Here is a 27,926-nt window from a genome sequence, read left to right as displayed (position 1 = left end):
TTGAATAAAATGACAGTTTTCTTAAGTTAAAATAAATGGTAATTACTAAAAAAACAAAAACAAAAACACAAAACAATCAGACAAACAAAAAAACCCCAACCCACATAAATGGTTCTGTCATCACCATAACAAAAGCCACATACTCAAACTGACTTCAACTGACAACAGTCAACGTAATGTACTAGGCCATAAGATTAATTATAAATCTTGTTTGTAATAGGTATTATGGTTTTTGTCCCATAAAAAGTACCCCACAATTTGGGGAAAAGGCAACTTCACCCAAAGCTCTAGGGATAAAGGCTCAGGCCTACATTCAGTACCATAAATTATATTCTCCTGGCCAGAGTTCACTGGTTAGGAATGGATATAGGACTCGGTAAATAGGTTGGAAAAGATGCTGATTGAGGAGTCTGGAAAAGCAACCTTCTCATTCTTCTGCACATACTGCCTTTATAAGAGTAACCCACACTGCCTCCCCAAACTAATTCTGCAAGACCATAATGGTTATAATGGATACTCTCAACTGGCAAGAAATCTAACCAAGGTACTCTCCCAGAATAGGTAAAAAATATAAAAATCTCAAACTTTCAGGCAGTTCAAGACTGTTAAGTGACCTTTGCTCATGAAACAAAGTCTACTGTTAAATGACCTTGCTCATGAAAAAAGTCAGTAGACTTTACACTATCTGTACTACTATCTGTATGTGATCTGTAAGTATTGTTCTTTCTATAGGAAGCTTTTTAGCACCCAACTTTTATTTAGCCTTAATTAAAATTCTTTTAAGAATTTTAGTTTCTCTCAGATGTGAACACTGACAGACCATCAAATAACTGCCAAGAGGTTAAATGATACACACTAAAAATGAAAACTTACCCTATAATTTATGCATTTCGATATAGACAAACAAGAGTTCAATATAGACATATATATGATTACTTTTCTATCTGGAATGAACAATCAAGAGAAAATCTTCACCACCACCATCTGGGTAAGAGTATTTTTAAAAGGTATTTTACTTAATAAAGACTAAGATTCTAGAAGTCAGAAGTCAAATAATTCTAAACTTAAGATTACATTCTAAAGGATCGATCATACTAATTAAGTATCAGTTCACTATTTACTAGTATTAAATTAACATTTTCTGATTCAATATATACAGATAGACATCTATCTCCTTACAGCTTGTTTTGAAGGTAACATAACTATTTTGGTATTCTTCCCCAAACCCTGTTACAATGGCTATAGCAGTAGATTCTTCTAAGACATTATCTGAGAATCAGGTTTAGTAAGAAGAAAGCAATAAAACAGAGAAAAGAATATGGACTGGAAGCAACATTTGAAAATAAGATAGGAATTGGTAGTTGTTAATACAAATAAGAGAATGAAAAGATTCAGGACCTGGAAGATCGGAAAATAATTTTAAAAGCTGGAAATGAAAAATCAACGTAACAACTACTCTAATGCACCATAAAATTCACCAAATATTTTACTATTTCCTGTCTGAATCAAGCTAACAGCACTGAAAGAGATAACTGAAGAGAAACCAAACTGGATTAAACACACTTATACCTCATTTCATTGAATGAGTGTGTTACAAACCAGCAATTTTATCAATACAACTCAAATTTCTCATCCTCTCAAAGCACTTTCAAACACCTGCAGGTTATGAAATCAATTCAGTAGGTCACAACCAGCACCCCCTCATTCCACTCTAACAGACAAGAAAATCAAAATAATGTATACAGTAGAAATAAGTATTATTTTTTGAGATTGCACTTATGTAGAAACATTTATGTGTATGATTTAAACAAAATAATTCCTATGGTTGCAATCAGAAAATGTCATACAAGGTTTGGATCTCATAACTAACACTAAACTTATTTTGGAGTATAAAGGACAATCAAGCACAGAGCCTCTGAATGACAAGCTCAGATCTCTGAGCCTTCCTCAGATGCCACTAGGGCCCAAAGGTTATGATTTTCCAGGTGTTAAGAAATCTGAGAAAAGATTCCTGGACTACAGCTCCCATCTTGGAATCAAAGGATGAAGGTAAACAAGATGACCTTTCCTCTCAGAGAGGATTTAAAAAAAAAAAGGCAAAGAAATGCATAAACTCAGATTCAGAATTAGTAAGAGTATTTAATTTAAAAATAAGTCCAGAAACTAATCCAATATTATGGGACAAAGGACTGTTGTGAAATATAGCCAGAGTACACGGGGAAATTTTAGGCCTAATACATACTACAGTAGCATTTATTAAGCACTGCTGCATGCCAAGCATTTGAAACACATAGTTCTCATGTCTATCACAATTCCAAATATTAAAATCACTCATTTACAAGTGAAGGAATCAGCTCAGAAGCAGTAAGTGTTACTATTACTCTCGACCTACTGTTCTTAAGGATCATCTTACTACATAGCATTCAACACTGGCAATTCCTCAAGGCTTGAAGACATTCCTCTGTACGTACTCTCCCTACGTCAATTTCATCTACTGCCATCTCTACTTCATTGTCTCCTAAATATGTATCTCCAACTCAGTGCTCTCCTATGAGGAATGGTATATCTAACTGCCAAACTGGTATCTCAACCTGAATTCTTTTTTTTTTTTTTAAAGATTTTATTTATTTATTTGACAGAGAGAAATCACAAGTAGATGGAGAGGCAGGCAGAGAGAGAGAGAGAGAGAAGCATGCTCGCTGCTGAGTAGAGAGCCCGATGCGGGACTCAATCCCAGGACCCTGAGATCATGACCTGAGCCGAAGGCAGAGGCTTAACCCACTGAGCCACCCAGGCACCCCTATTTAATGCAATTAAATTGTGGGTCAGTACGCTGTACTCTTTTCAAATACACTAGTATTTTTGCTTGTGACTTGGTATAGATATTTACTCTATAAGATAAATGATGATTAAAAACAGCCTCAAATCATCAGATTCCGCCATCAAGAACAGGTCAAATCAGATTATGCTGCAAAGTTGGAAAAAAAAAAAACAAAAAACCAAAAAAACCACACCTTGGTTTTCCTAAGTTGATGGTTTTCAAAATTGCATTCAAGGGTCTGTTGATCTGTATTTTATTTAGGATTCTTCCATATACACTCCTAAGTAAAACAGGACTATAATCTTCCCTTCTAATACCATCCTTGTCTGGTTCTGAAATTAATACTAAAGGACTTCAGAGAATGAATTAAAAATGTATTCTCCCGCCTTGTTTGCTGGAACAGTTTGTAGAACACTGAAATGATCTGTTCCTCAAAGAGCCTTCTGGAAAATGATCTGGGCATGGTATTTTTGTGCAAGACAGAACTTCTACAACTTATTTAATAGTTACAGGATTATTCGAAGCTTTCTTGTCTAGGTGATTATATATTTTTAGAAGCTAATTTTGTTTGTACTTTCTAATGTCTTGACATAAAATTCTTGACAGTATTCTATTCTCTTTTTAATCTGATCTACAATTATGTTCTTTTTTTCACTCTCAGTATTTAATTGTGCCTTCTCTTTTTTTCTCATCAGTCTTGCAGGATTTTTATCTATTTTTCTAGTCTTAAAGAATCAACTTCTAGCTTTACTGATTTCTCATTTGGTCTCTGTACCCCTATAACTTTGAAAGTGAATATGTAAAAAAAAAGAAAAAAAAAGGTGAATATGTAGGGGCATCTGCCTGGCTGGCTCAGTTGGTAGAGAATGTGATTTTTTAATGTTGGGGTTCTAAGTTCAGGCTCCACACTGCGTATAATATAGAGATTATTTTAAAATAAATTCTTTTTTTTTAAAGCGTTTATTTATTTGACAGACAGATCACAAGTAGGCAGACAAACAGGCAGAGAGAGAGTAGGAAGCAGGCTTCCCTTTGAGCAGAGAGCCCGACTTGGGGCTTGATCCCAGGACCCTGGGATCATGACCTGAACTGAAGGCAGAGGCTTTAACCCACTGAGCCACCCAGGCGCCCCTAAAATAAATTCTTAAGTAAATAAAAATAAAACTGGGGACATCTGGATGCCTCAGTCAGGTAAGTGTCCAACTCCTGATCTCAGCTCAGGTCTTGATCTCAGAGTTATTTCAAGCCTCATGTTGAGCCTGATGCTCAGCAGAGAGTGCACTTAAAAAATATAATTAAAAAAAACCCTATATATGTACATCAGCTTCCCACTGAGACTATGTGATACCAATCTCAATCCTACCTTCCACCTAACCAACACAACCTTCGTTGCTCCTCTGGCCTTGCTTATTAACTAACTGCTTTGGATTTAAACTAGTTTTTCAGTTTTGTAGATTTCTATAAATACAATGCTATTTCTCAATACCCAAATAAGGGCACTTTCCTATCACCTCTCACCTTACTTCAGTCATAATTTTATGTCCCTGTACAAATGATTCTCCCCACCTAAAATATCTTTACTCCTTCTTCTAAGCCAATTAAAAAACCCAAAAGTAGTGATTTACACCTTTCTCTTCATGAAGTTTTGTGACATACTACATACTCCATGGCAATTTCTGTCTATATTCTTTTAATATTTATATTTAAACAAACTATCACAAAATAGTAGATACACTTTTTTATTTAACAAATTTACCAATGTGTCAGGCACCATTGTAAATAAATAGGAACTGATTTCTCAAAGCAGTCCTAAGTAGTATGATTATCTCTATTTTCCTAGTTGGAAGTGCAAAGAAGTTATGCACTTACAGTTAGTAAGTGGCAGAGCCTCAATTCAAATCCTAGAAGTCTGGCTCTAGACCATGTGCTCTTAAGAATTACACTATGCTTCCTTAAATTGCTCTAGTAGTACTTTCTTAACACTGCCCCAAGCACAAGGTACGATCTCTCAAATTCCATTTAAGCTCTTTAAGGGGGGAAGCATATCATTTTTAACTTTTCTTATCCTTCAACAGCTTTTTGTACAGACTTTAAGTGTCTAGCAGGTTTTTAATGAATGCTTACTGAACTGAAACATGAGATGACAATTACTCAAGTCCAGATGACACAATGAATATAATTTTTAGAGAAATTAGGTTGCACAGAAGTGCTCCAGCCTTTCCATAATGCTTAAAAAAAGATACCATGGATAACTGTGATACAATAAAAATAAAACAAGATGAAATCAGAGAGGGAGACAAACCATAAGAGACTCTCAACCACAAAAACAAACTAAGGGATGCTGGAGGGGAGAAGGTTGGGGGAATGGGGTAACTGGGTGATGGGTATTAAGGAGGGCAAGTGGTGTAATTAGCACTGGGTATTATATACAACTTATGAATCACTGACCTCTACCTCTGAAACTAATAATACACTATGTTAATTAACTGAATTTAAATTAAGTTAAAAGTAGTAATAAAGTTAGCCTTGAGTGCGCTAAAGAATTTCACTGTGCATATATACAAAACCATAAAATATAAACTCTGACACAAAACTGTATGTGTGAAATTTCACTGTTACCTATGTTTTTAAGACCACAGGTACAGAAGCCAAACACTTAAATGACACCTGATTTAAAAATTACTTACAGACGAGAAGTCTTCTAAAATACAATTCCTCCAATATTTTTAGATTTCAAATATAATACATGAATCTAAAAATTAAAGCAATGTTATAGAGAAGTGCAAGGAAATTCTAAGATAACTCTAAAAGACAGCTGAAACTACGGAGTTAAGGTAACTGAAAGCAGATTATAAATATGATTCTAAGTTGATTCACTACTTCAACGGAAGTGAGGAAAAGATGGACACCAAATGAAAGAGTTGTATTAAACAGAAGATTGAGTGGAATCAAATATATGAAACATTTGCAGGTGTGGAGGAAGAGAATCTAGGCCCATTTTTGTCTGTGGGATGATAATAAAAAATTAAAGACAAATTGCTATAGTCAGTGACTTTAAGATGAGGTGATTATAAACACCACCAATACTTTACGAATCTCTAAAAAAAAAAGAAAGAATAAAATCCTGTGTTAAGATATGCCATCAATTACTAGACATACCAGATTCAGGAGCTATAAACAAACAAACAAAACCCAAAACCCTGGATTTTATAATCAATTAAAATATTTATCTTCCAGAACTTATGATAAGGTTACATCCCAATAAACCCACTGTAAATTGAAAACATTAAATTAAAAACGCACTTAATACACTAATAGTCTGATCATATACTTTATTAAAAACGCACTTAATACACTAATAGTCTGATCATATACTTTAGCCTGGCCTACCTTAAATGCGTTCAAAACATACTAGCCTACAAATGAGCAAAAACATCTAACACAACCCTATTCCATTAATAAGGAGTTGAGCATCTTGTAATTTACTGAATACTGTACTGAAAGTGAAAAACAGAATGATTGTTTACCCTTGTGATCATCGGGCTGACTGGAATTACAGTTTACTACCACTGCCCTGTATCACAAGAGTGTATTGTACTGTGTATCTTCCTAGCCCAGGAAAAAATCAAAATTCTAAATTCTAAACATGGTTTTTACTTAATACTCCTTTTGCACCATCATGAGGTTGAAAAATCCTAGACTGAACCATCCTAAGCCAGGTACCATGTGTACAGTTAAGTGACTACATAAGACAAATCAGGTATAAGGAGATTTGCTTCAATTTGAGGAATATCATTATTAATAAACTAACTGGAGGGGCACCTGGGTGGCTCAGTGGGCTAAAGCCTCTGCCTTAGGCTCAGGTCATGATCTCAAGGTCCTGGGACTGAGCCCCACATAAGACTCTCTGCTCAGCAGGGAGTCTGCTTCCTCCCTCTCTCTCTCTGCCTGCCTCTCTGTCTACTTGTGATCTCTGTCAAATAAATAAATAAAATCTTAAAAAAAAAATAAACTAACTGGAATCAGAGGTTGTGCTAAAATTTCAGAATATTAATACAGATTTGGCATATTCCTTCCTTGCATAGTACTCATACTTAAGAAATTAATACTAAAAGTAGAGTAATAAATACCAAGTCATTGGAATACTCATGTCCTCAATCTAGTGATTCTATTGTTGTACATTCATCCTAAATAAATGACTGAAAAGGAATAAACTTTTATGTAAACTGGTCACTGTAACAAAAAATGATAGCAAAATTTAAAACCTGGAAGCCTAACCACCCATTTTTAATATAATTTGGTAAATGAAAAACATAATGACTAAAACGTATTATCGAAAAAACTTTTTTAAAAATAAAAAAATAAAAATAAGAAGTATAATCAAAATACTATGGAGCAACAGGGAAAAATACAACTAAGTGAAAAAATAAAAACTACATATATATTACTGTTGGAACTAAATGGAAATTAGGGAAAATTGGGAGAAGATATAAAGAAAACTAATGAGAAAGGTTTCAACATGTTCAAAATCTGTTTTTGATCACAGATTGCCTATTAAATAATAATACTGTTTAACCTAATTAAATTTCCTGATTTTGATACCTATGCAGTTGTTATTTAAGAGAATGTTCTTATTCTTAGGAAATAAAGTATTTAACAGTAAAAAGAGTCTTATTCTTAGGAAATAAAAAAGAGTCGCAACATCTGCAACTTCATCTCACAGGGTTCAAAATGAATAAACCCCAATAAATACCCACACGAAATAAATCAAGGAAGAGGGACAAAATGTAATAAACAGCTGGTAAATCTCAGTAAAGGGTAAATAAAAGCTCCTTTTACTCTTCCTGCAGCTATTCTTGAAGTTGAAATTTTAAAAGAAAGTTACCAAAACAATTAGCAGACTTCTGATCAAAAATGGAAAAATAACACACACACAAAAGCAATTTAAAAAGGGGCACCTGGTGGCTCAGTTGGTTAGGTGTCTGCCTTCAGCTCGGGTCATGATCCCAGGGTTCTGGGATAGAGTCCCACCTTGGCTCCTTGCTCATCAGGGAGCCTGCTTCTCCCTCTCCTCCCTGATCCTGCTCTCTCTCATGCTCTTTCTCTCTCTCAGATAAATAATAAATAAAATCTTTTCAAAAAATAAAATAAAATGAAATGACTGTAAATGCTTTATCCTCATTAATAAGCATTAAGTAGTATTAATAACAAACTGAGAAAAAATGCTGAAATTTTTTGACAGTGATTAAACATGTAGAGAGAACTAGTGATAACAGGTTGAGTACAAAAGATGCCAAAGATACTTAGCCAGTAGCATGTGCTGAGAGTACCTGTAGTAAACAAACATGTATTAAGACTATGGACATAACTGATGAAGAAACTATCAATATGCAGAAAAAAAGCCTGCTGAAAGCGATCTCAAAACCACAAAAATCTTTAGCAAAGTTTGTGCACACTCAAGAGTCAAAGAATACTAGAAGTGAAGATGCTAAAGTACCACTGTAATAAAGATCTAATGGAAATTATAAAATACAACTTAGCATACATATTTAAGTTTTCAGTGCTTAATACAATCACTATCTACTAAAAACAGATACTGCTATTTAGTCAAAATGCTACAACTCAAACTTCACAAACTTTTCTACATGTCTTTAGACAAAACACCACCACCAACAAAAAAGAATCCTAGAACTGTTAAATTTCCAATATTACAAATTATCATTTTGACTATATTGTCATGATCCTTGATTGAGACAGGTATTTCAAAATAATTTTCCAAAACTGATAGGTCAAGAAGGCAAAAAGAGAGATAAATGGGATGCTTACAACAAAATAGAGCAAAATCACGCTATATCTGGGCTTCTATTAGGAAAATAAACATATTCACCTAGAATGATTATACTGAAGAATATGAATTCAAACTTCTACATTAAATAAGGCACAAATAAAAAGGCAATTTAAAAAGTAACGAAAATATTCATCCTTACAAAATATTCACAAAATTACTGAATGACATAGGCATCCTAAGTTCTCAATGATGTCAAATTCATTATCTTAAAAAAATACATATTTTAAAAAGCAAAAACAAACATTTTTATAAACATCACTTACTATGAGTTAAACTTACCTTTTTATCTTCTTTTACTTTGTGGGTTTTCTTCTTCATTTTCTTATCATCTAACTCCTGGTCTGAGGTGATTGCAGGATTATCAATACCACCTTTCCAAGTTTCAACAGGAGAAAGAAGCGGATCTTCTTCACTTCCACGATGTCTTCCTTTTCTTTTTGTTTTAGAAGTGGTGAAAGCCTCATCATCACTCGCATCTGAATGTGTTCTTCTATAGTATGACTTGGCTTTACTAAACAGGGTTTTAGATTTGTATTTGTATTTTGAAGGCCGCCTTTCTCCATGACTTTTTGATGTTCTATCAGAAAATCCATTTTCTTCATCTCCTTGGGTGTTATTTACAAAGGAGTTTCGAATTTTAATAATGCGAGTCTGACTATCATCCGGGACAACATATATCTCTTCAGAATAGCCCTTCTGTTTGAAAATTGTGTCAATGGGTTCAGCATAGTTATCTGAAGGATCCATATCTTCAGGATGTGCCAAAGGCACCCGGGAAGTCTGTTTCCTTGGATTTTTACCAATACCAGCTTCAATTGTTTTTACAAGGTTTGGATCCAGTTTTTTCACATTTGTCTTAGGTACAACTGGTTTAGGTTTAATAGGTGGAGGCACTTTATGGTTGCGTTCATGGTCATGACAATTTGGGGTGCTATGAATAGGATATTCATTTCCTTCTAAATCTAATCTGTATCTAGAACGGTCACTAGGTGTTGGAAGCAACTGTACATCATCTCCAATTGGGCTATAAGGAGGCGGTGCTTCTGTATCATCATCTGAATCAGGATAGTTGTTATATGGAAAACAGTCTCTGGGAGATGGTAGAAAAACATCCTCACTTTGATGGGTTGACTCCCTTGTATTATCAGATAAATAGGAATTTTCTATCATATTTTTTTTCTCTAGAACATCACTGAAAAACAGTGTAAAGACCTCAGTTTGTCGATGATACTGAGATAAAGAATACAGTGCAGTAAATTTAGCAGAGATCTCAGTTGCAATGTGTTCTCCTTCAGTCATTAGTTCCTTGATCGCCTCATTTTCAAAAAAGTCTGCTTGGCTGTCAGTAACTGCCACCAGCTGTACAGGAATGGTGTCCTGAACTTCTGACAGAAATGCTCGAAGCATTCCCATTGACGCTTTCCGTTTGGCAGAATAAACTAATATATACCCATGAACCAGTTCATCTTTCCTTACTCCAATTGAAGAATGGTATGATAATATTGTGATCTGTATTCGCCTCCTTTTTTCACCAATGATTTTATCAAGCATTAGGGAATTATTTTGTCCAGCTTGAGCAGCACTACAAGAATGAGAATCAAGGAAGGGTGAAAGAATAAGATCCACACTAAAGGGATCACCACACATGGCACACATGACAATTCTCAGGTCGGCTTCTGATACATCCTTACTGGTTGGAACTGGGCTCACGACATCTAAATTATGCTTTACTGATTCTAATACTCCTCTGAGAGCTTGCTTTATTTGGGTTTCATTAAATTTACGAGGATATGTACCAGGAGGTACATCGACAAAAGGGCATTGTAACTTGTTTGCCAACTGCTGCCCTTGGTGCCTGAGAATTGGTAGATTCTTACTCATAGAATCTCTCTGATTAGCCAGAATTAAGGTAAATGGAAGATTAGCCATATACTTATCTTTTCTGATTTGAGAAGCTTCAGTTCTTATTTTTCCAATAAATTCCCCAATAAAATTCAGTGACTCAATGGAATTAAATACACAGAAGCACCCATGTGGTTTAAAGGCGGCAGTCCACAACTGACTTAAGAAGTAAGGCGACTTGGCATCAACTGGCCGAAGATCAAGTTCATAAATTTTTCCATCTAAGGCATACTCATCATCAGTAGATTGTGTTCTTATCTCATTTGCTAGTTCTTGAGCAAGGCCATCCTTCCCTAAAATGAAAAGGTTAACTTTATCTATACTGGTACTATCATGATATAACCGTAAGCGGCCATGATCCAACTGTGAAAGACTACTAGCAAGTAACTGCTCCACTTTAATGTCTGTACAATTTTGGCCACTAAGACAGGTTTCTTTAGTGGGATGATAAACAAACCCTATGTGCTTAAGTAGAAGAGATTCCCTATCGGGTGCAAGTTTCTGTAAAGCTTTATATCTAGGTTCTTCACTCAAAACTGTATGAATTTCACTCATTTTATCTGAACTAGGTGTTGCATTAAGATCTAAATCATAAAAAAGTTCAGAGTGCTCAAAAAGCATTTCCTGAAACTCTTCTTTGGCTTTTTCAACTATTTCTCGCTGATGCCTACCATACACCTCTTTGCTATCAGCCTCAGTGATATATTTGAAGGCTTCATCCTCCATAACAAAGCACATAACTTCTTCCCACGGTTGCCCAGGTGAAATGAACTGAATTTTTTCCAGAGTCTTTTTGAATTTTTCCTTCATTTCTACCCTTCTTTTCTCTGATATCAGATGCTGTACATGGTTTTGATAAACTTTTTCAGCTTCTAAAGTGCTCAGGAGGTCAAATGGAATTCGTCTATCATTAATTTTATCTATGTGGTCAGTTTCATCCCAGGGTGTTTTTTCTAGCACCACAAAACATAACTGAAAATCTGCTCTCTTTTCCATTAACTTCAAAGCTTCTGACCAATTCAAATGTTCAATCTCTTCTAGGTTTGGCAAAAGAGTGTTAAAAGCTCTTGGTAGAGTATTTATATATTCTTCTCTCCTTTTTCTTATATGTTCCTGTTTAAGTTGTTCTATATGTTTTGAAAATGTATTTCTGGCCTTTCTTGTTCCCTCTAAGTTGATGTATTCTTCATAATCAGGATGATTTTTTAATTTATTACTAACAGTTTTCCAAGTTGCATGATAATCTCTCACAGTCTGCACAAGTTTTTCAAACTTATCTGTTGCTGTGACAACAAGTTGTCGCTGTGTTTTATAAGCATCCAGATAGGGAATAATTTTAGGCTTGCCACGAGTTTTATCCAACATTTGTACCAGTGCAGTAAAACATGTCTCAATGTTGACATTAAATCGTGCTGATGTTTCCACTACAAGAAGGTTCTTTTTGTTTGAAGCAAAAGCCTGAACTTCTCTAAGATAATGATCCACACATTCATCACATTTAGTTGCTGCTATTATTACAGGCTTTTTTGATTTTGATAGTTGGACAAAAAGATTATTCACAAATTTAAGTTGATCATCAAACTTCCTATTGCATCCCTGGCTCACATCAATGCACAGTAAAAATCCATCTACATTGAGCTTCCCTTCAGGCATTTGCTTCTGTTCAAAGTCTTGCTCCAAGCCCAGCTGATCAGTGCAAATGTACATTAGTTTCTCTGCTGACTGCAATTTAGAGGCAGCTGCACGTTTTATATATGGTTGCAAATTCGTACTCCGATGAGGCAAGAAAGTCTGGTCATCAATGAACTCTGTTTGTTCAATGACATGAATTTTGCATTCTATTCCATCTTCACCATTTTGTGTTATGTCACCCCAGTATAAAAAGTGATCATTGTTTACCACTCGTCCTCCAAAGTCAATGGTGCTAAGCACAGAAGTATGTTCTGGGTAATATTCATCTGCTTTTGAGCGTACAAATCTATTGCACAAACAAGACTTCCCAACTCCACAGTTACCTTTATCTTTTTCAGTCCCAGAGAGTCCAACTACACTGATAGTATAGGATGGGGGGCGAGGTTCTTTGTTTTTTGCCATCATAACTCTCTTCTCATGTCTCTACATTCATAAAGATAACCAGATATACTTCTCATTCTGAAAATAAAATCCTCTCAAAATACAGATCCCAAAGTTCAGAACTATATTTGGTTCTTTGTATTTCCCTCATTTCTGTGCAGAAAGGTCTTCAAAATCATATGGATCATCTTCCTAGAAAGAGAAAAAGGAAAAACTTTAACCATGAAATTACACATTACATCATATACACACTAAATATATTTATAACAAATAACTATGGACATTAACAATAAATATTACATGTATTTTTGGAAGCCACCATAAAGACTGTTTATGATTTATTGCTTTAAATGCAAGATGACTTCAAAATTTAAGACAAATCTAACAATTAAAATAACTACACACATAATTTAAGGTAATGTCTCAAGAAATTTAAAATAAGCCCCTAATAACCAAATGTGCATTTTATTTTACCTCTGCTCCTTCCTTTAAGTTTGAAGAAATAACTAGTCTTTCCCCCTTCCTCAATTTTCTTGCCTTCTGTGACTACATTATACTTGTTGATAATTAAATGTATCAGTTGCCATTAACAACTCCCTTACAACTTTCAAAAACAACCTATTACATCGTTCCTCAAAACTTGTTCCCTAAAATGGAATCTCATATAAATTTAGGAAGATTTTACAATTATGTAAAATTTTTCACAAAGTTTAACACACTCCTGTGAAATCTATCAAATTTTATGCCCCAAAACGAATTCAAAACATTCAAATACTTCAATAGGAAAACTGAAATGGACAGTTAATACAAATACTGAAAGTATTTAACTAGACCAATGTTTCTCAAACTATCAAGGTGAAGGATCAATTTTTATTTCATATCTGCGAGTCCAATTCTGTAAAATCCAAAGTGAACCTTTTTCAAAAATCCAAACCCTAATAAGATTCAAGAGACATAAAATTACTGTCCAACTACTTCTAAATGTTCTTGATTTCTATATTCATTTCCTGTCAGAATAGTTATAAAAAGCTCATGGATAACATTTTGAGTAGAACCAAGCTGAAGAATTTTGAGATTGTCTACTTGAGACAATCGTTTAGAATTATTTGACATACCAGCAACATGAAATAACCCTAAGAATTGAATGTAATTTAATTTACGTTATTTACGTGAAAGCAGTCAGTCAGTCTTTTATGTAAGTTTTATTTGCAGATTCTTCATACTTTTGAAGTTGAATTAAAAGTAATATATCATTTCTCCCACGCCAAAGTTTCACAAGACAGGGAAAATATCCAGTTGTATACATCAACATACATGAAAATTATCTTCAATCCAGACAAAATAAAGAACACAGGGAAAAAAAGAAAGGAACCATCACTTGCCCCCAAATACCTGGCTTCTACATTGACCTCAACTGCAAGTAAATAAGTAAACAGCTATTGGTGTGAAGTAAACATCTATTCAAATTATACTATACATTTACTATACTACTATTAATGATTAAAAAAACTATTAGAATTTAAAATTATGACTAATAGTTTTGGTAAAACAATGTTAAAAGTTAAAATTTCAGATTTACTTTTGTACTTCTGAAGTGTATTCTATTAGCTTCAACTACAAATATTAGTATCTGCCATATGATATACAAACAAAGCATTTATTAGATTCACTTTCATGATAAAATAATCCTGTGTTGAAGGAGCAACACAAGAAGTAGAAAACCACAAATACAACTGATTTAAATCTATTATTTATGAGTTTATGAAAACAGCAAAACCGAAACTGCTTTGAGTCATAGCATCCCCACCTATAAAATGGGGTTGTGCTATCTATACAAATTTAAAAATGAAATCATTTTTTAAAATAAGTGCCTAGCAAACAAAAGAAGTTTAATAAGTAATGTATCAGTCTGACTCTTGGAATCCGTGAAGCTGTCAAAAGATTTTTTGTAAAAAATTACATGATCAGATTGCAACTTTAAAATATCTACCTGGCAGCAGTATATACAATAATTAGAAGTAAAAGAAATTAGGGGAGTCCCATCCAATCCTGATAACTCTTTTTCATTAGTGGAACTTCTAAAAAATATTCATCTGGTTAAATTGGGTACTTGCACCTAGCACCAGTTTCTTTACCTAACCTACATAAAAAAATATTTGTATTTACTGATAAGAAAACAAAAGGGAATGAACTGGATAACAAAGTTATATACAACGATAAAAAGGTAAAACAAAATTCACAAAAACAGCATGATTCTATAACAATTGAGAAAAAAATGGAAAACACACAAAGGAAAATACAAGGCCTACCCTCCTTCTTACTAGAAAAGCAGAAAACTGCAGACAGTACACTTTAAGATGTACATCAAAAGAAAACATACCTAGTGGTTACTCTGGGGAATTTTCATGTTAAATAGTATATACACTAGTACTACATGCAGCTCTTTATTAAACAAAAATCTGTTCTAAAACTAAGAGCAATTCAAAGACAAGTAAGACTGTTCCCTGCCTTCTAGTTTAAGAGACACAAATAGAAAGGTTAACAGTACAAAGTCACATGAACCTAAGTATTATAGAAAATTCTCAACTACAAACCTAATCCCTTGCCCTAAGTCACTTTATTCATTTCTCATATGCTTATTCCAAACACATTAAAAGAAACATTCCAAAAAATAAAAAAATAAAAAAATAAATAAAAGAAACATTCCTGCTCTCCTACAGCATATACCTCAGAATACTGAGAATACAGAATACTTTCTACTTTAAGTTATAGAGTGTAAGCAGAAATAAAAACACTCTTAACATAAAATGTATTTTTAAAGCTACAGGAAGAAAAGGGCCTTAAAATTAAATGGAGATGAGTGGAGCATGAAGTTACCACCCTTTTGGGGAGGCTTTATATCTAATGAGAATAAAATTATTATATGGAGGATAAATTTTAATATTGGGGTTTCAACACACATCCTAATAAATTTGATAGTGGCAGGCTCTGAATCATGAATATTAAAGTTTAAATTAAAAATGAGGTAGCTTTGTGTGACATTTATGGTTTTCACACCAAATTCACGGTAAACTACCAATTAGACACTGAAGAACATCCATGTTCTTCCAGGAAGGCTACCTGGTTACTCTGAAATCAGCTCCAGAGCTTATGTCATGAGTCACTACAAAGTGATTTTCAAACGGTGGTGGAAAATTCTTTCACTTACATGTAGTAAAAAATATTGGACAAATAAGCGCTCTCTCCCTCCAACTCAATCATCAAAAGCAGTACATGCTTTATCTGATTTACAGGGTTTACTTAACTCAAAAGATCTTTTAAAATGTTTTTCCAAAAGCTTTAATATTTAAAAAATGTTTTCAGAGTTTAAAAAGTTTGAGAAACCAGAAGACTAGGAAAAAAACTGCTATAACCCGCCCTCAAAAACATTTTGCTATCTGTTTGGGAGAGTATGGTGTTACCACCTCATGAGAGAAAGATAGCATTCATGAATTTGGCTGTAACAGGATACAAGGGCATTTAATTTCAGCCACCTGGATAGTTTACACATACATGAATTTTCTACTGGCCCTCAACATCCAGGTCAAAATTACTATCCATTAAGTAACTAAGGTGGTTTTTCTTCTGCACTGATTAAAAAAAAAAGAATAAAAGAATCCCCTGTTTTTTGTGTGTGCTCCTAGTAATAAACTAATAGCTGATATCTGTATGCAGGCTATTCAATTTAATCTGAAAATTCCTTTCAAATGTTTAATGATAATATTTGATTATGTTGATCCATACAACTTCCCGATTTTTTTTTTAAGATTTTATTTATTTGACAGACAGAGATCACAAGTAGGCAGAGAGGCAGGCAGAGAGAGAGGAGGAAGCAGGTTCCCTGCCGAGCAGAGAGCCTGATGTGGGGCTCAATCCCAGGACCCTGGGATCATGACCTGAGCCGAAGGCAGAGGTTTTAACCCACTGAGCCACCCAGGTGCCCCCAACTGCCCGATTTTTGATGTGACTTTACTTTCATGTAACTCGTTCTCATTTTCTCTTATCTTTACCCTGAAGAAACCATGACAAAAGTAGCAATCATCGACTCAAAGCTATCCAGTTAAAAGGAGTCTCTGGATGACCAATCTTTATTCTCTTAAGCAAAGTACTGCTTTTCAGCAGTTTGCAATGCAGTTGTTTGGGGTTTTTTTTTTTTTTTTTTTTTTTTTTAAAGATTTTTTTATTTTAGAGAGAGAGAGAGAGAAGGGAGGGGTGTCAGACTCCCACTAAGCAGAGAGCCTGATGTGGGGTTCGATCCCAGGACCTGAGCGGAAGGCTGGCTTTCAACCAGCTGAGCCACCCAGGTGCCCCAGCAATGCAGTTTCTTTCTCATTCTACCTTTAAGTTCTTTTACAACCCTTTCAAGGAAATGTTTAGATTAAGTACCTTCCCAGAAATTAACAACAATGTATAATTTGAGTAGAACTATAGCTGATGAGAGAGATGGAGGGATACACCAACTATCTGCCTGATATTGTTGAGTGGTCCCTAAAACTGTCTTAAAAATGAAGCCATCTATATGACGGAATTTTCTAAGATACGTGATAGCCATTCAAACACAACATACTACCTCTGATGGAGTTGTAATAACATCAAGTGCTTTCTGCAAGAAAATTTTTTAAGTCCTACAGGGAACCTAGGAAAAATCAATTCTTAGTGATTCTGGACTTAAACCAAAATTCGTTTTGTACCTTCTCACAAAGTTTGTGTTCATAAATATAAGGTGGAATTTAAAAATTATTTTATACTTTTAAATTATTATACTTTGTCAGGAAATTCCCTTTGGTCCTATCTTCAAAATATATTGAGAATTTATTACTTCTCATTACATTTATTGCTCTATTTTTTTACCCCATCCACCAACATATCTGGCCCCAGATTATTCCAAAGACTAGTTTCCCTGATTCCATTCCTGCTCCTCTTCCCATCTATTACTACCAGAGTAGCCAGAATTTCCTTTAAAACATTAAGTCATAGCTTCCCATTCTTAGGCCCCAAACCCTCCAGAGACTCCTAAACGTCAAAGTCAAATCCTTTCTGTGGGATACTATAAGATCTACCTTCTCCAATCTTGTCTTGCTCTCTGACCTACTCTCATATATTCTCCCATTCTCATTCTGCTCCAGTCACATAGAGGAACACTGTTCCTCAGCATCTCTGCTTTTACACTTGCTTTTCCCGAAAACCCCCCAAATCCTCCTTGCCTCTTAACTCCTAAGTTACTATACAACTTATTTATTTATTACTTGTCATTAACTCTTTCCCTCTCCCCACCCCAGACCATACTTAATAAAGATCCACAAAGGCTCAAATCTTTATTTCATCAATGTATTCCAAAAGCCTCCAACAGTGCTTCCCATGTATTAGCTACTCAATAAATTCATGAAATCTTAATAAATGTTCAAATCACAATGTTGTTAATTCTTTGGCCAAAAAAAAAAAAAAAAGAGGAAATCACATGATGTTTACTAAATAAGCTCTGTAACGTATTAATCTAAAAGTTTTCTAAATCTATTAATGGAAGGGAGCCTGGGTGACTCAGTCAGCTGATCGTACTGGTTTCAGCTCAGGTAGTGATTTCAGTTTAGTGAGATCTAGCCCTGAGTCAGGCTCTGTGCTCAGCACGGAGTATGCTTAAGGTTCTCTCGCTCCCTCTTCTTCTGCCTCTGTCCCTCTCCTTACCCCCACCACGCCATTCTCACTAAAATAAATCAATAGATAAATAGATAGATAGCTTTAATGGAGTAAGTGCACATGGATTTCAAGGTCATTACAAGTCAAAAATTAAGCCACCAAAATGAAGACTATGATCTATATCTATAGTATCTTCAGTCAGAATAACCACCTAGTTTTTCAAAAATATTTTTTAGAATCATAATTATAAGAAATTACACATTCCATCTTCTTTAGGCCAAATATAATATCCCTTATATAAACAAATATTTGAGAAAAGACAGTTCCAAGCCCTAAGACTATCATATATTTCACAATGTCAGACAATCTAGACTAGCTTAATAAAAGTAGCAACTGAATTACTAAAGATGAATACGGCACAATACCGATATAGCACTACTTTTCTTAACACTGCTCATTCTCAGTAACAAATTTATCAATGCCATGAAAAATCACAAGGGGAAAGCCATTTTAACATACAAGATAACTAAAAACAATGTGATACCTGTAGAAAAGTCAGTTATATTCCATAATAATGTCTTTGACCAAGTTTTCTACCACATAAGCACATAATCTTAAGGCCGAATGGAATGCTAAAGACATCATTCATATGAACTGCTCTTTACACAAAACTATAACCAAGTTAATGAAAAGAAAATCTATTAAAAATTTCAACAACTTACACAGCAACTAAATAACCTGGAAGCATATCTTGGTAGGATTCAGAATTAAACTATGTTAGGATGGAAATTTTATTCTGGTTTTTTTGGTTGTAGTTGTTGTTATTTATTTTTAACCATATTCCCAACACCCTAAACAGCACCTGACACACAGCAGGTACTCATATATTTTCTTACTGATGAATACATGGGTCAATCTCCAGACTCAGATCCTAAACCACTAAGCAATCCTGAAGTCGTATTTATAGTCAAAATTAACAAAAATTACAACCATGTTATGGGCCCAAACACTATTAGTATAGCAATATATTCTAAAATAAAGTCTCCAGTTTTTTTCAAGAGTCCACTTGTTAAGACAGATTAGGTAGCCCTGAAGGCTCACTGGAAATACTTCCAGGAGGGTCCGAGGAGGCAGTACTTTGGGAGCAGTGAAGTCCTACTCAACAAAGACAATTCTGCTTTTATTCATTTTTATCTTTTGATATTTCAAGTACTTCTTGTTTGAAAAAAAGTTTCACTTCATTAAATATCTTTGAAAACCAATGACCTAAACTATTTCCAAACCGATTAACTACCCTATTATTTAATCAACAGTTTCCTCTAACAACACGTTATGTCCAACGCCTTGGTATGAAGTTATTCTAAACTCCTTCTAGACCATATCCTCATTCTGTGGTGAAAACAGAAGAAACAAAGGTCATTTCATTTATATCAACCTCTGTGAACAATCCAGTAAGTATTTACTGTGCCTATCTCAGCTTTATGTCAGAGGTTTCGAGGGTACAAAGGTATATAGTATAGGGAAGTCCACTAAGCTAGTGCTATGAATATTCACCTCCCTTCCAGATTCTGAGGTATTCTCACCGGAGAACAGAGAAGTGAGGGAAAGGTCATGATTTTGACATACAAGATTATAATGCTATAACAACGGAAAATCATTATTTTCATTATACAAAATAATATAGATAAGTCTTAACAATTTTCTTACTGATGGCAACACTAAGGTTAAATAAGAATCTCAAGAAGACATATAGACTAAAAAGAAGGTATAGATATGCAGGGGAAAAAAGGCTCAAAACCACTTTCCCCACAATTTTAAAAGAAACTTTATGGTACCATAGCTGAGAAGACAAAGGTGATGTGCCATAACATGGAACTGATAAATGCAACAGGAATTCCAAAACATGAAAGATCAGTGTAAGCTGGGACAGATGAGGTTTGGAAAACTGGCCAGACAGTATATATTTTAGGTTTTATATACCACATAGTGTCTGTCAGTAACAATTCAAGTCTGCTGTCACAGCACAAAAACAGCCATAAACAATTCTTAAATGAATGACCATGGTTGTTGTCTATGAACACAAATTTGAATTTTCATATATTTTAATGAACCACAAAACATTATTCTTTCAATTGTATCCTCAACCATTTCAAAACGTAAAAAGCCATTATACAGAAACAGGACAGAAGGCCAATCTGATCCAAGGGCCATAACTGCAGACCCCTGGAATAGATTAAGTAATAGTGAGGAGAAAGGATTTGAACCAACTTTGAAAAATAAACTGGATTTGGGGCTCCTGGGTGGCTCAGTGGGTTAAACATCTGCCTTCAGCTCAGGTCATGATCTCAGGGTCCTGGGATAGCCTGCTTTCCCCCCTCTCTGCTTGCTGCTCTGCCTTCTTGTGATTGCTGGCTCTCTGTCAAATAAATAAATCTTAAAAAGAAAGAAAGAAGGATAAATAAACTGGATTTGAATTTTAGAAAGAAGTCATTCCAGGTGTGTGACTAGGGTGGAGTGGCTGAGCACAGCTGCCATGCTGAAAAGCAAACTTATTTTGTTTCTGAAGATATAAAGTATGACTATAGAAGGTCTTCAAGGACAAGCAGGTGTTAGACCTTATAATAAGCAATAAGAAATCATTATAAGCTAGAAATGGAATACAAAATTAATTTGCTGAGGCACAAAGCCCAAAAGATGGACAAATCCTGGAGGCTTGAAAGTACCTCAACTACCAAAGAATTCGAAAGAACAATCCAAGAAAAAGAATTTGATGACTGGCTGCTAATTTTAAGAAATAAAGACAAATGAGTCAGTGTTTCTTAACAAAAAACTGATCAGTTTCAGCAACAGATGGTGGTGTCACTTGAGTTTCAGGTGACAGTATTTCTAAAGAAAAATGAAAATACAGAAATTAAATAAGGCAACATTAGAATTAATAACATAAATCTCAAGATCATAAATGTAAGAAAAATCATTTAAGAGCGTATTTAATTCAATACTCTTATAAGAAACACCTAGTTATTAGTTAATAAAGAAATCTGGATCTTTCAATCCCCCAGATCATAGAAATGTTAATTTTCCACTAGTTCTCTAAACAGTCAACCAAAATAAAAATATAAGTAAATAAAAAGAGTTAATATTTGGCTCTGAAAAAAATAAGTATAGAAAGAAACAAATTTTTGGACCAGGAAGAATACATCATCAACAGGAAGAAAATGAACAAACTATAAAATAATCAACGTACAAGTTTTTGCAAGGTTCCTTGTAATGCCAAACACAGCAAAGATAAAGAGTAACACAAAAGCTATTTCCCCAACACTTCTATTAACCTTGTGTTAAAAACTTTCCCCTAAGCATTTCACTCAAAAGGTACAGATGCTTTTAAATTTTTACTTTATATTTTCCCCTCATCAGCCAATCTATCTTCACTTCCCTGTGCTTTTGGTCCACAGTGTCCTTAACTTGTCTTTTTTCTCACTCATCCCCATCTTCCCCAAATTCTAAATCTTATTTCCTTTATCTAAATTCCTTTACATCAATTTTAAAAATCATTATGCCCTGCCTTCTATATGGCTCTTCTACTCTATCTTGAACTGGCATCTAACCATTCCTAAATTGTCAAGCTTTCTCCCCACCAAAGCTGTAAGCTCTTCTAAGGGAGTAGTATCTTATACTTCTTTGTATTATTCACAATGCCCTAGCTGCTCAATAAAATAACGTGTAGGAACAAAACAGTTAAACCTAGTATGAAGCTAGAAAAATGAAAATTCACTTTTACCACTAACTCTTCATGATGAAAAAAACTTGAGAATCTAACCAGATGATACACAGGTCATATTTTAAACCTAAAATTTATGAAGTTCTGTAACTCTTATTCCCAAGTAATAGTTCTAAGGAGTCAAAAAGAAAAAAGACATGACCAAACATTAACAATCTATTTTTACTGCAAATCTAAGGTATTGTAGAGTTAACCTCCAGAAAGACCAACCTTGTTTACCATCCCTCTTATATTCAAACTCCTATTTGCAGTTAATACATCCATATTCAAATGATTATTCTGTAAATGATTCCCTAAGAGCATCTTAGATAATAGTTCTCTTTTCTGCATTTCTTAGTACTTGTATGTACATATTTACTCCTTTTTAAAAATTTTTTTTAAAGATTTTATTTATTTACTTGACAGACAGAGATCACAAGTAGGCAGAGAAAGGGCGGGGGCGATGGCCATCCCAGGACCCTGAGATCATGACCCGAGCAGAAAGCAGAGGCTTAACACACTGAGCCACCCAGGCTCGCCGATTTTTACTCCTTTATAGTTCCTCTTCAACTAAAGCTCAAGCTACACAATCTCTAATTTATCTTGGTATCCCCAAGGCAAGGCACACAGTAAATGCTAAATAAAGGTAATATGAATTAATGAATTAATGAATTAAAAAACACAGGCTTTAAGTTTCCTTTACATGCAGATTTCTTTCTACAAAGAAATTCTTAGATTTAAGTACAATACATTTAACAAACAAAAATAGTAACTGCTGGGTTTTCAGAGGAAGTCTCAAGCCATCCAGGAAAAATCCATAAGGGGTTCAAGTAACAGAGTTTTAAAACCAATTAAGTTAAAGTTCATGCTTAAAATCCTTCACACCGAACTATTTTTTAAAATTTCTAATACAGTTTTTCCTGGTTTGAGAAAATGATTAACTAAAGCCTTCATTTAAACAAATAAGGAGCTTGATTACTTAAGTCACCAAATGATGTGTCACTTTATCAAGGTTTCTTCACCATTTGTTATAGAAAACCAAGCTCCCCTGGTGTACTTTAAATGTATTTTATAAACATTTTTTAGGAACACAGATATTACTAAACAGAACACCATACAACACAGCACTTCTTGGGTAAATTACATTCTCTGCATAACTTCTTGGTGTGCAAAGAAAAAAATCATGGGTCTTACAGGTCTAGAACGAGTTTTAAAATAATTTGTATAGAAACTATAGTTTGAAACTTACTCTGTAGCCACCAGAAAGTTTTTATTATGCCATTTCATACTAAAAGGCAAAATTTACCTTAGGGCCTGCTAATGTTGAAAATACTTTAGTAGAATTCTGAGACAAAACTTTTCCTTCAGTATTAAAAAACTGAGTTACAAAACTATTTTCTAAGCTGTATCACAACTTCAATTCCAAAAAAGGAATGCAGAAACGATATTCTATTTCTTTAAAAAAATAAAACTTAACTTTCAAAGTCAAAATAATTTTCTCCAAAAAGTAAGTATACTAAATCTGCTTTTCAAACAGAAAAAAGTGTATGTGCATGGAGGGATTTCAAAGCATTTTGGAGATGTGACAGAATTTAAAATATGAATTTTGCAATACATTTTAAAAATTGCTACAGTAATTTAAATGGGGTGGGTGCTTAAAAATGACAGAGATACCAGACTTCTGTGACAAGTCTTTTTTACAGCAAAGTGTAACCCACCCATTCCCCAATGCTTTTATAACGAACATATACAAAGAATGGTTAAATAACACCACATGCTGAGGAGGGTTAAAAAAAATGTAGCCTGCACAGGACAACCAAATCAATTGTTATCTAGTCATCTGTGTCCTCTTGACTAAAGTCTGCTTTAAGTCAATCAGATCGATAGCGCAATAGCACCATTCTTGAGAGTTAAATACACAGCTATACCCAGCTTTTCAATCATGTATGTTTGTTCATACAGTGCTCTAAGGGCTATGAAAGTTTTTGGTGATCAACAACTTAACACATCTCCTCTGCTCTACTACAGATATAGGAAATGGGAGTCAATCTGAAAGGATGGATGAAAGGGCCAAAAGTGAGAAAGAATTTAAAATGGAAACTGTCTGCAAACTTTCCAGTAGATTACCTATATAGTATGTATATCTAAAACTATTCATTAAGAATAGTTTTATCAAGGGGAGCCTGGGTGGCTCTGCAAGTTAAGCCTCTGCCTTCGGCTCAGGTCATGGTCTCGGGGTCCTGGGATATAGCCCTGCATCGGGCTCTCTGCTCAGTAGAAAGCCTGCTTACCCTCTGTCTCTTCCAGCCTCTCTGCCTACTTGTGCTCTCTGTCCAAAAAAAAAAAAAAAAAAAAAAAAAGTTTATCATATTGAAGTCAAATAAACTGGAATTGACAATAAAACATCTCCAAAACACATTTTACTAACATATCTCAGTATTTTTCCAAATAGTTGTATCTGGATCAAATTTTTGCTACAAGAAACATTTTAGAAGATTTTGAGAAATACTTCCTGAAGTGAATCCAAGTGTATCGAATGCAAATAACTCCCCTGTCCCCATATACTTTGAAATTGGGTACTGGTTTTGGATGTTCAAAATGAAGACCGCAAACCCTTCCCTACACATGCCCCGCCAACACCTGTAGAAAGCAGCAATGGCAAAGATCAGTAAATACAACGTACTCCACCGTTTTACACTTGACTCTTAAAAAAAAAAAAGGGTAGTTTCTTAACTATAACAAAGAAAAAAGCAAATTTTCGTTAGGAGCTTAAAAATGGGTGTACACACAATCTGTATGCCTATTTTGGTCTAGGTTTAAAAACACTTAAAACTCCCATTTATTAAGCATGAGCCAAAACTGGATTTCTATCATATGGCGTAAGTATAAGCGTCTCCTTACAACTTTCCCGGAATTTTTACCAAACACCCTAATAGTTTGCCTTTACTTCCGAGCACCTTTCGGCGCCAGCTACACCCACAGTCTCCACCTCACTTGCATTTCTAATAACGCTGTGGAGGGAGGGTGTGAGGGAGTGAGTATTTATGTGTGGATAAGTGCGCGCGCGCTCCCGCGCGATTCCCCACCCCCACCCCGATACTTTTCTTTAGTGGAAACAGAGGGAGAATCTAGAGGTTATTCTCACAAAAACTCAGTATCAAAGCCTTAACCCAGCCGCAGTGAACTGGTAAGACTCCGCGTTTTCGTTGCGCAGTGCAACTTCTCACACCCTACCCCGAGCTTTCGCAGATGGGAAATTGGTGAAGAGAACCCAAGGAGAAGTGGGGGAGATCGGGAAAAAGTGGAAGGGCCGATCCCCTTGAAAGGCGCTTAAGTTTGCAACCAAGATTATGTTTCCGCGAATATGCGCCTACTCCCTCTCCCCTTCCAGGTGGAACTCGTTAACAGCAGCAACCCAGCCAACAGACACCGCCACCTTCCCTCCCCTCGTACCATCGGAGAGCAAGGCAAGTGAGGGCGGCGGCGAAAGCGGACGCCTGGCGGGGCCGGCGCAATCCTCGGCCACCACCAGGCCTCCACCGACCCCGGCCGCGTCACCTGTGGAGAAAGCGCCCCCTCCCCCGGCCTCTCTGCCCTTCACGCCGACCGTACCCCCGCCCCCCGTGGCAGCCGCTCCCCGCTCGGCCTGCGAGGACAGAGCTCGGCGCCTGGCTCCCTTCCGTGCTTGCGGGGCCCCAGCGCCTTGAACTGGTTACAACCGGCGGCGGCTACCGAGCGGGGCAGCCGGTGGCGGGAGGGTCCCAGTCGGGGAGGGGGGAGAGCGGACAGGCCCAGAAGAGCGGGGATCGCAAGGTCCTACCTAACACCGTCGGTCTCCTCCGTCTCCTCCTCAACGGCAGCGGCCCCGGCGGTGGCGGCGGCAGCGACATTCCTGGGGAGCGCTCCCGCCGCCGCCGCCTCCTCCTCCTCCACTCTCTGCTCGCCTCTCTTCCCCGGCGCGCTCACCGAGCGCCGCGTCCCTTCAGCCACCTCCCCCCGCCCTCCCCAACACACACACGCCCCGAAACCTTAAGCCCTACAGCTCCCGCAGGCGGGTAACCCACCCTCCCATCCTCCCTCCCGCCACCAGCGGCGGCCCCGTCCCTCCCCCCCTTCCCCTGTGCCCGCCGCCGCGCCGGGCTCAGTAATGGCGGCCACTCCGGCTCCCTCGCGCTGACGGATCTCTCTCCCTCTCTCCCGAACTTTACCTCAGCATCTCTCCCGGCGCGCACCGCCGGAACGCACGCGCGCGCGCGCAGCCACACACCCGGCCGGGGGCGGAGCGGCGGCGCAGCCTCGACGGGGCGCGCGCGAGCGCGCACCCGCGCACCCGCACCGCCCTCCCCACAATTCCCCGCCCCCGCCGCCCTCACCTCGCGGCGCCTCCCGCGCCGCGCGCCCGACTGGGCCCGCCCCTGCCCTCGTCTCCGGGGAGCCTGGGAAGGCGCGAGCGCTCGGGCCGGAGGGAGGGGAGCAGGCGCGGGGCCGCGTCCTCGCTCGCGTCCGGGCTCCCCCATTGGCTTCTCCCCTCCCCCTTCTTCCTCCGCCTCTCCCACCCATTGGTTCCCTCTCCTACTCTATTCCTTCTCACCTTTTCCCTTTTACCCATTGGCGTGGGTATTTTTCCTCAGCTTTCCCCTTTCTCCGTATTCTCCTCCGTCCCATCCTCCACGCTTTAGAAGCTGCAGACCATGCAGCCCTGAGCGCGGTCGTCTCCGAACCTTCCCTGCTTTCTCCCTTTCCTTCCGTTCCGGTTTCTGGCTGAAACTGAGAGCGAACCACAATACTGCAAAGGAACCTGATATTGTGTTAGCCGTTGCAAAACATCGTACGGGCACCGAAAGATTCTCGATAAATCCCCCTACGGTCTCAGAGCATTAAAGAATTCAAGGGAGAAAAATATGCGCCCTAGCTTGTTCGCGGGGACATGCTCTCATGTCTGCTCCTACGTGTGCAGCCAGTTTTCCGCCTGGGGATCGCTCGCCAACTACAGACATCACCCGCCCCGGACCTGGTGCCATGCTCACCCAGAAGGCAAAACTCCATACGAGCTAGAATCCCTTTCTCCGCCCACACCGCACGGACTCAGACAGGCCCATGGTTTATTCCGTTCTTATGGAAGTTAAGCGAGATACCAAGATTTAGGGGCTTAGGGTGGCCCCAAAGACCCGGTTCACACCACTACCAGCCCAACCTTAGGAACCAGGCTTTTATTATCCTACCTTAAGTGTATTCAGTGTTTTTTGAGACATGGAAATTTTTCAAGTTTGGGGGTACACTGGGTTTTCGTTGTATTTCTCTTCCGAGCATTGGTATTGAAAGGTGAAGAAAAGATGGACGGTGGAAAAAAATACCTTTGTTTTTTACCATTGAAGAAACTGAAGTCTTGTGACTTTCCCAAGGTCATCAGAATCTGTCTCATAGAGAGGTCTTAAAATAGTTGCCAGTAGATAAAAGAATGAGCAGAAACATAAATCCACCCCCAATTTGTTAAGTCTAAAAGAAGTAATTTGGGGGAGAACTTCTCTCTGGGGAAAGCTTTGTTTCCTATCTTGAAAACAGTTCATCATCAGTAAAGTTAATGTATGAAAAATCTTTTAAGTTCCAGTTACTCTTTATTTCTTATGTTACATAAGGTACTGAAGTTAGCCAAGTTTGCTTCTTTGTGTTATAATGATACAGCTACTGCCAACCAGAAGTACCTTTATGGTCTGCTGGTAAACTGGAAAAACAAAAACTGCCTTTTGGTAAAAATCAGAAAATATTTGTCAGTAAATCTATCACAATATTCCAGCACAAGTTTGTTCCACACTCCTCCCCCTCTACTGTTCACATTTCTCAAAGGTAAACTT

General features: G+C 36.8%; 1 protein-coding gene across 4 annotated transcripts in view; it reads right to left on the bottom strand.

The window, feature by feature from the left end:
* ARHGAP5 (Rho GTPase activating protein 5) overlaps window positions 1-26,364 on the bottom strand; it is a 70,883-nt gene extending 44,519 nt beyond the window's left edge. For 2 of the 4 annotated variants that reach the window (XM_059373053.1, XM_059373055.1), the window contains exons 1-2: window positions 25,895-26,124; window positions 8,949-12,836 (exon numbers count right to left, since the gene is read on the bottom strand). In XM_059373053.1, coding sequence (XP_059229036.1) covers window positions 8,949-12,668 — 3,720 coding nt within the window. In that variant the 5' untranslated portion in view covers window positions 12,669-12,836; window positions 25,895-26,124. Of the gene's footprint in view, window positions 1-8,948; window positions 12,837-25,894; window positions 26,126-26,282 lie in introns of those variants that run through there. The other 2 variants (XM_059373054.1, XM_059373057.1) reach the window with 2 other exon arrangements.
* Between the last annotated feature and the right edge of the window lie 1,562 nt (window positions 26,365-27,926).

The sequence above is a fragment of the Mustela nigripes genome, chromosome 13 (assembly GCF_022355385.1).
Source record: "Mustela nigripes isolate SB6536 chromosome 13, MUSNIG.SB6536, whole genome shotgun sequence".
Classification (NCBI taxonomy): domain Eukaryota; kingdom Metazoa; phylum Chordata; class Mammalia; order Carnivora; family Mustelidae; genus Mustela; species Mustela nigripes.
Note: the sequence above shows the minus strand (reverse complement) of the source record. Positions and strands in the feature narration are given on the sequence as shown.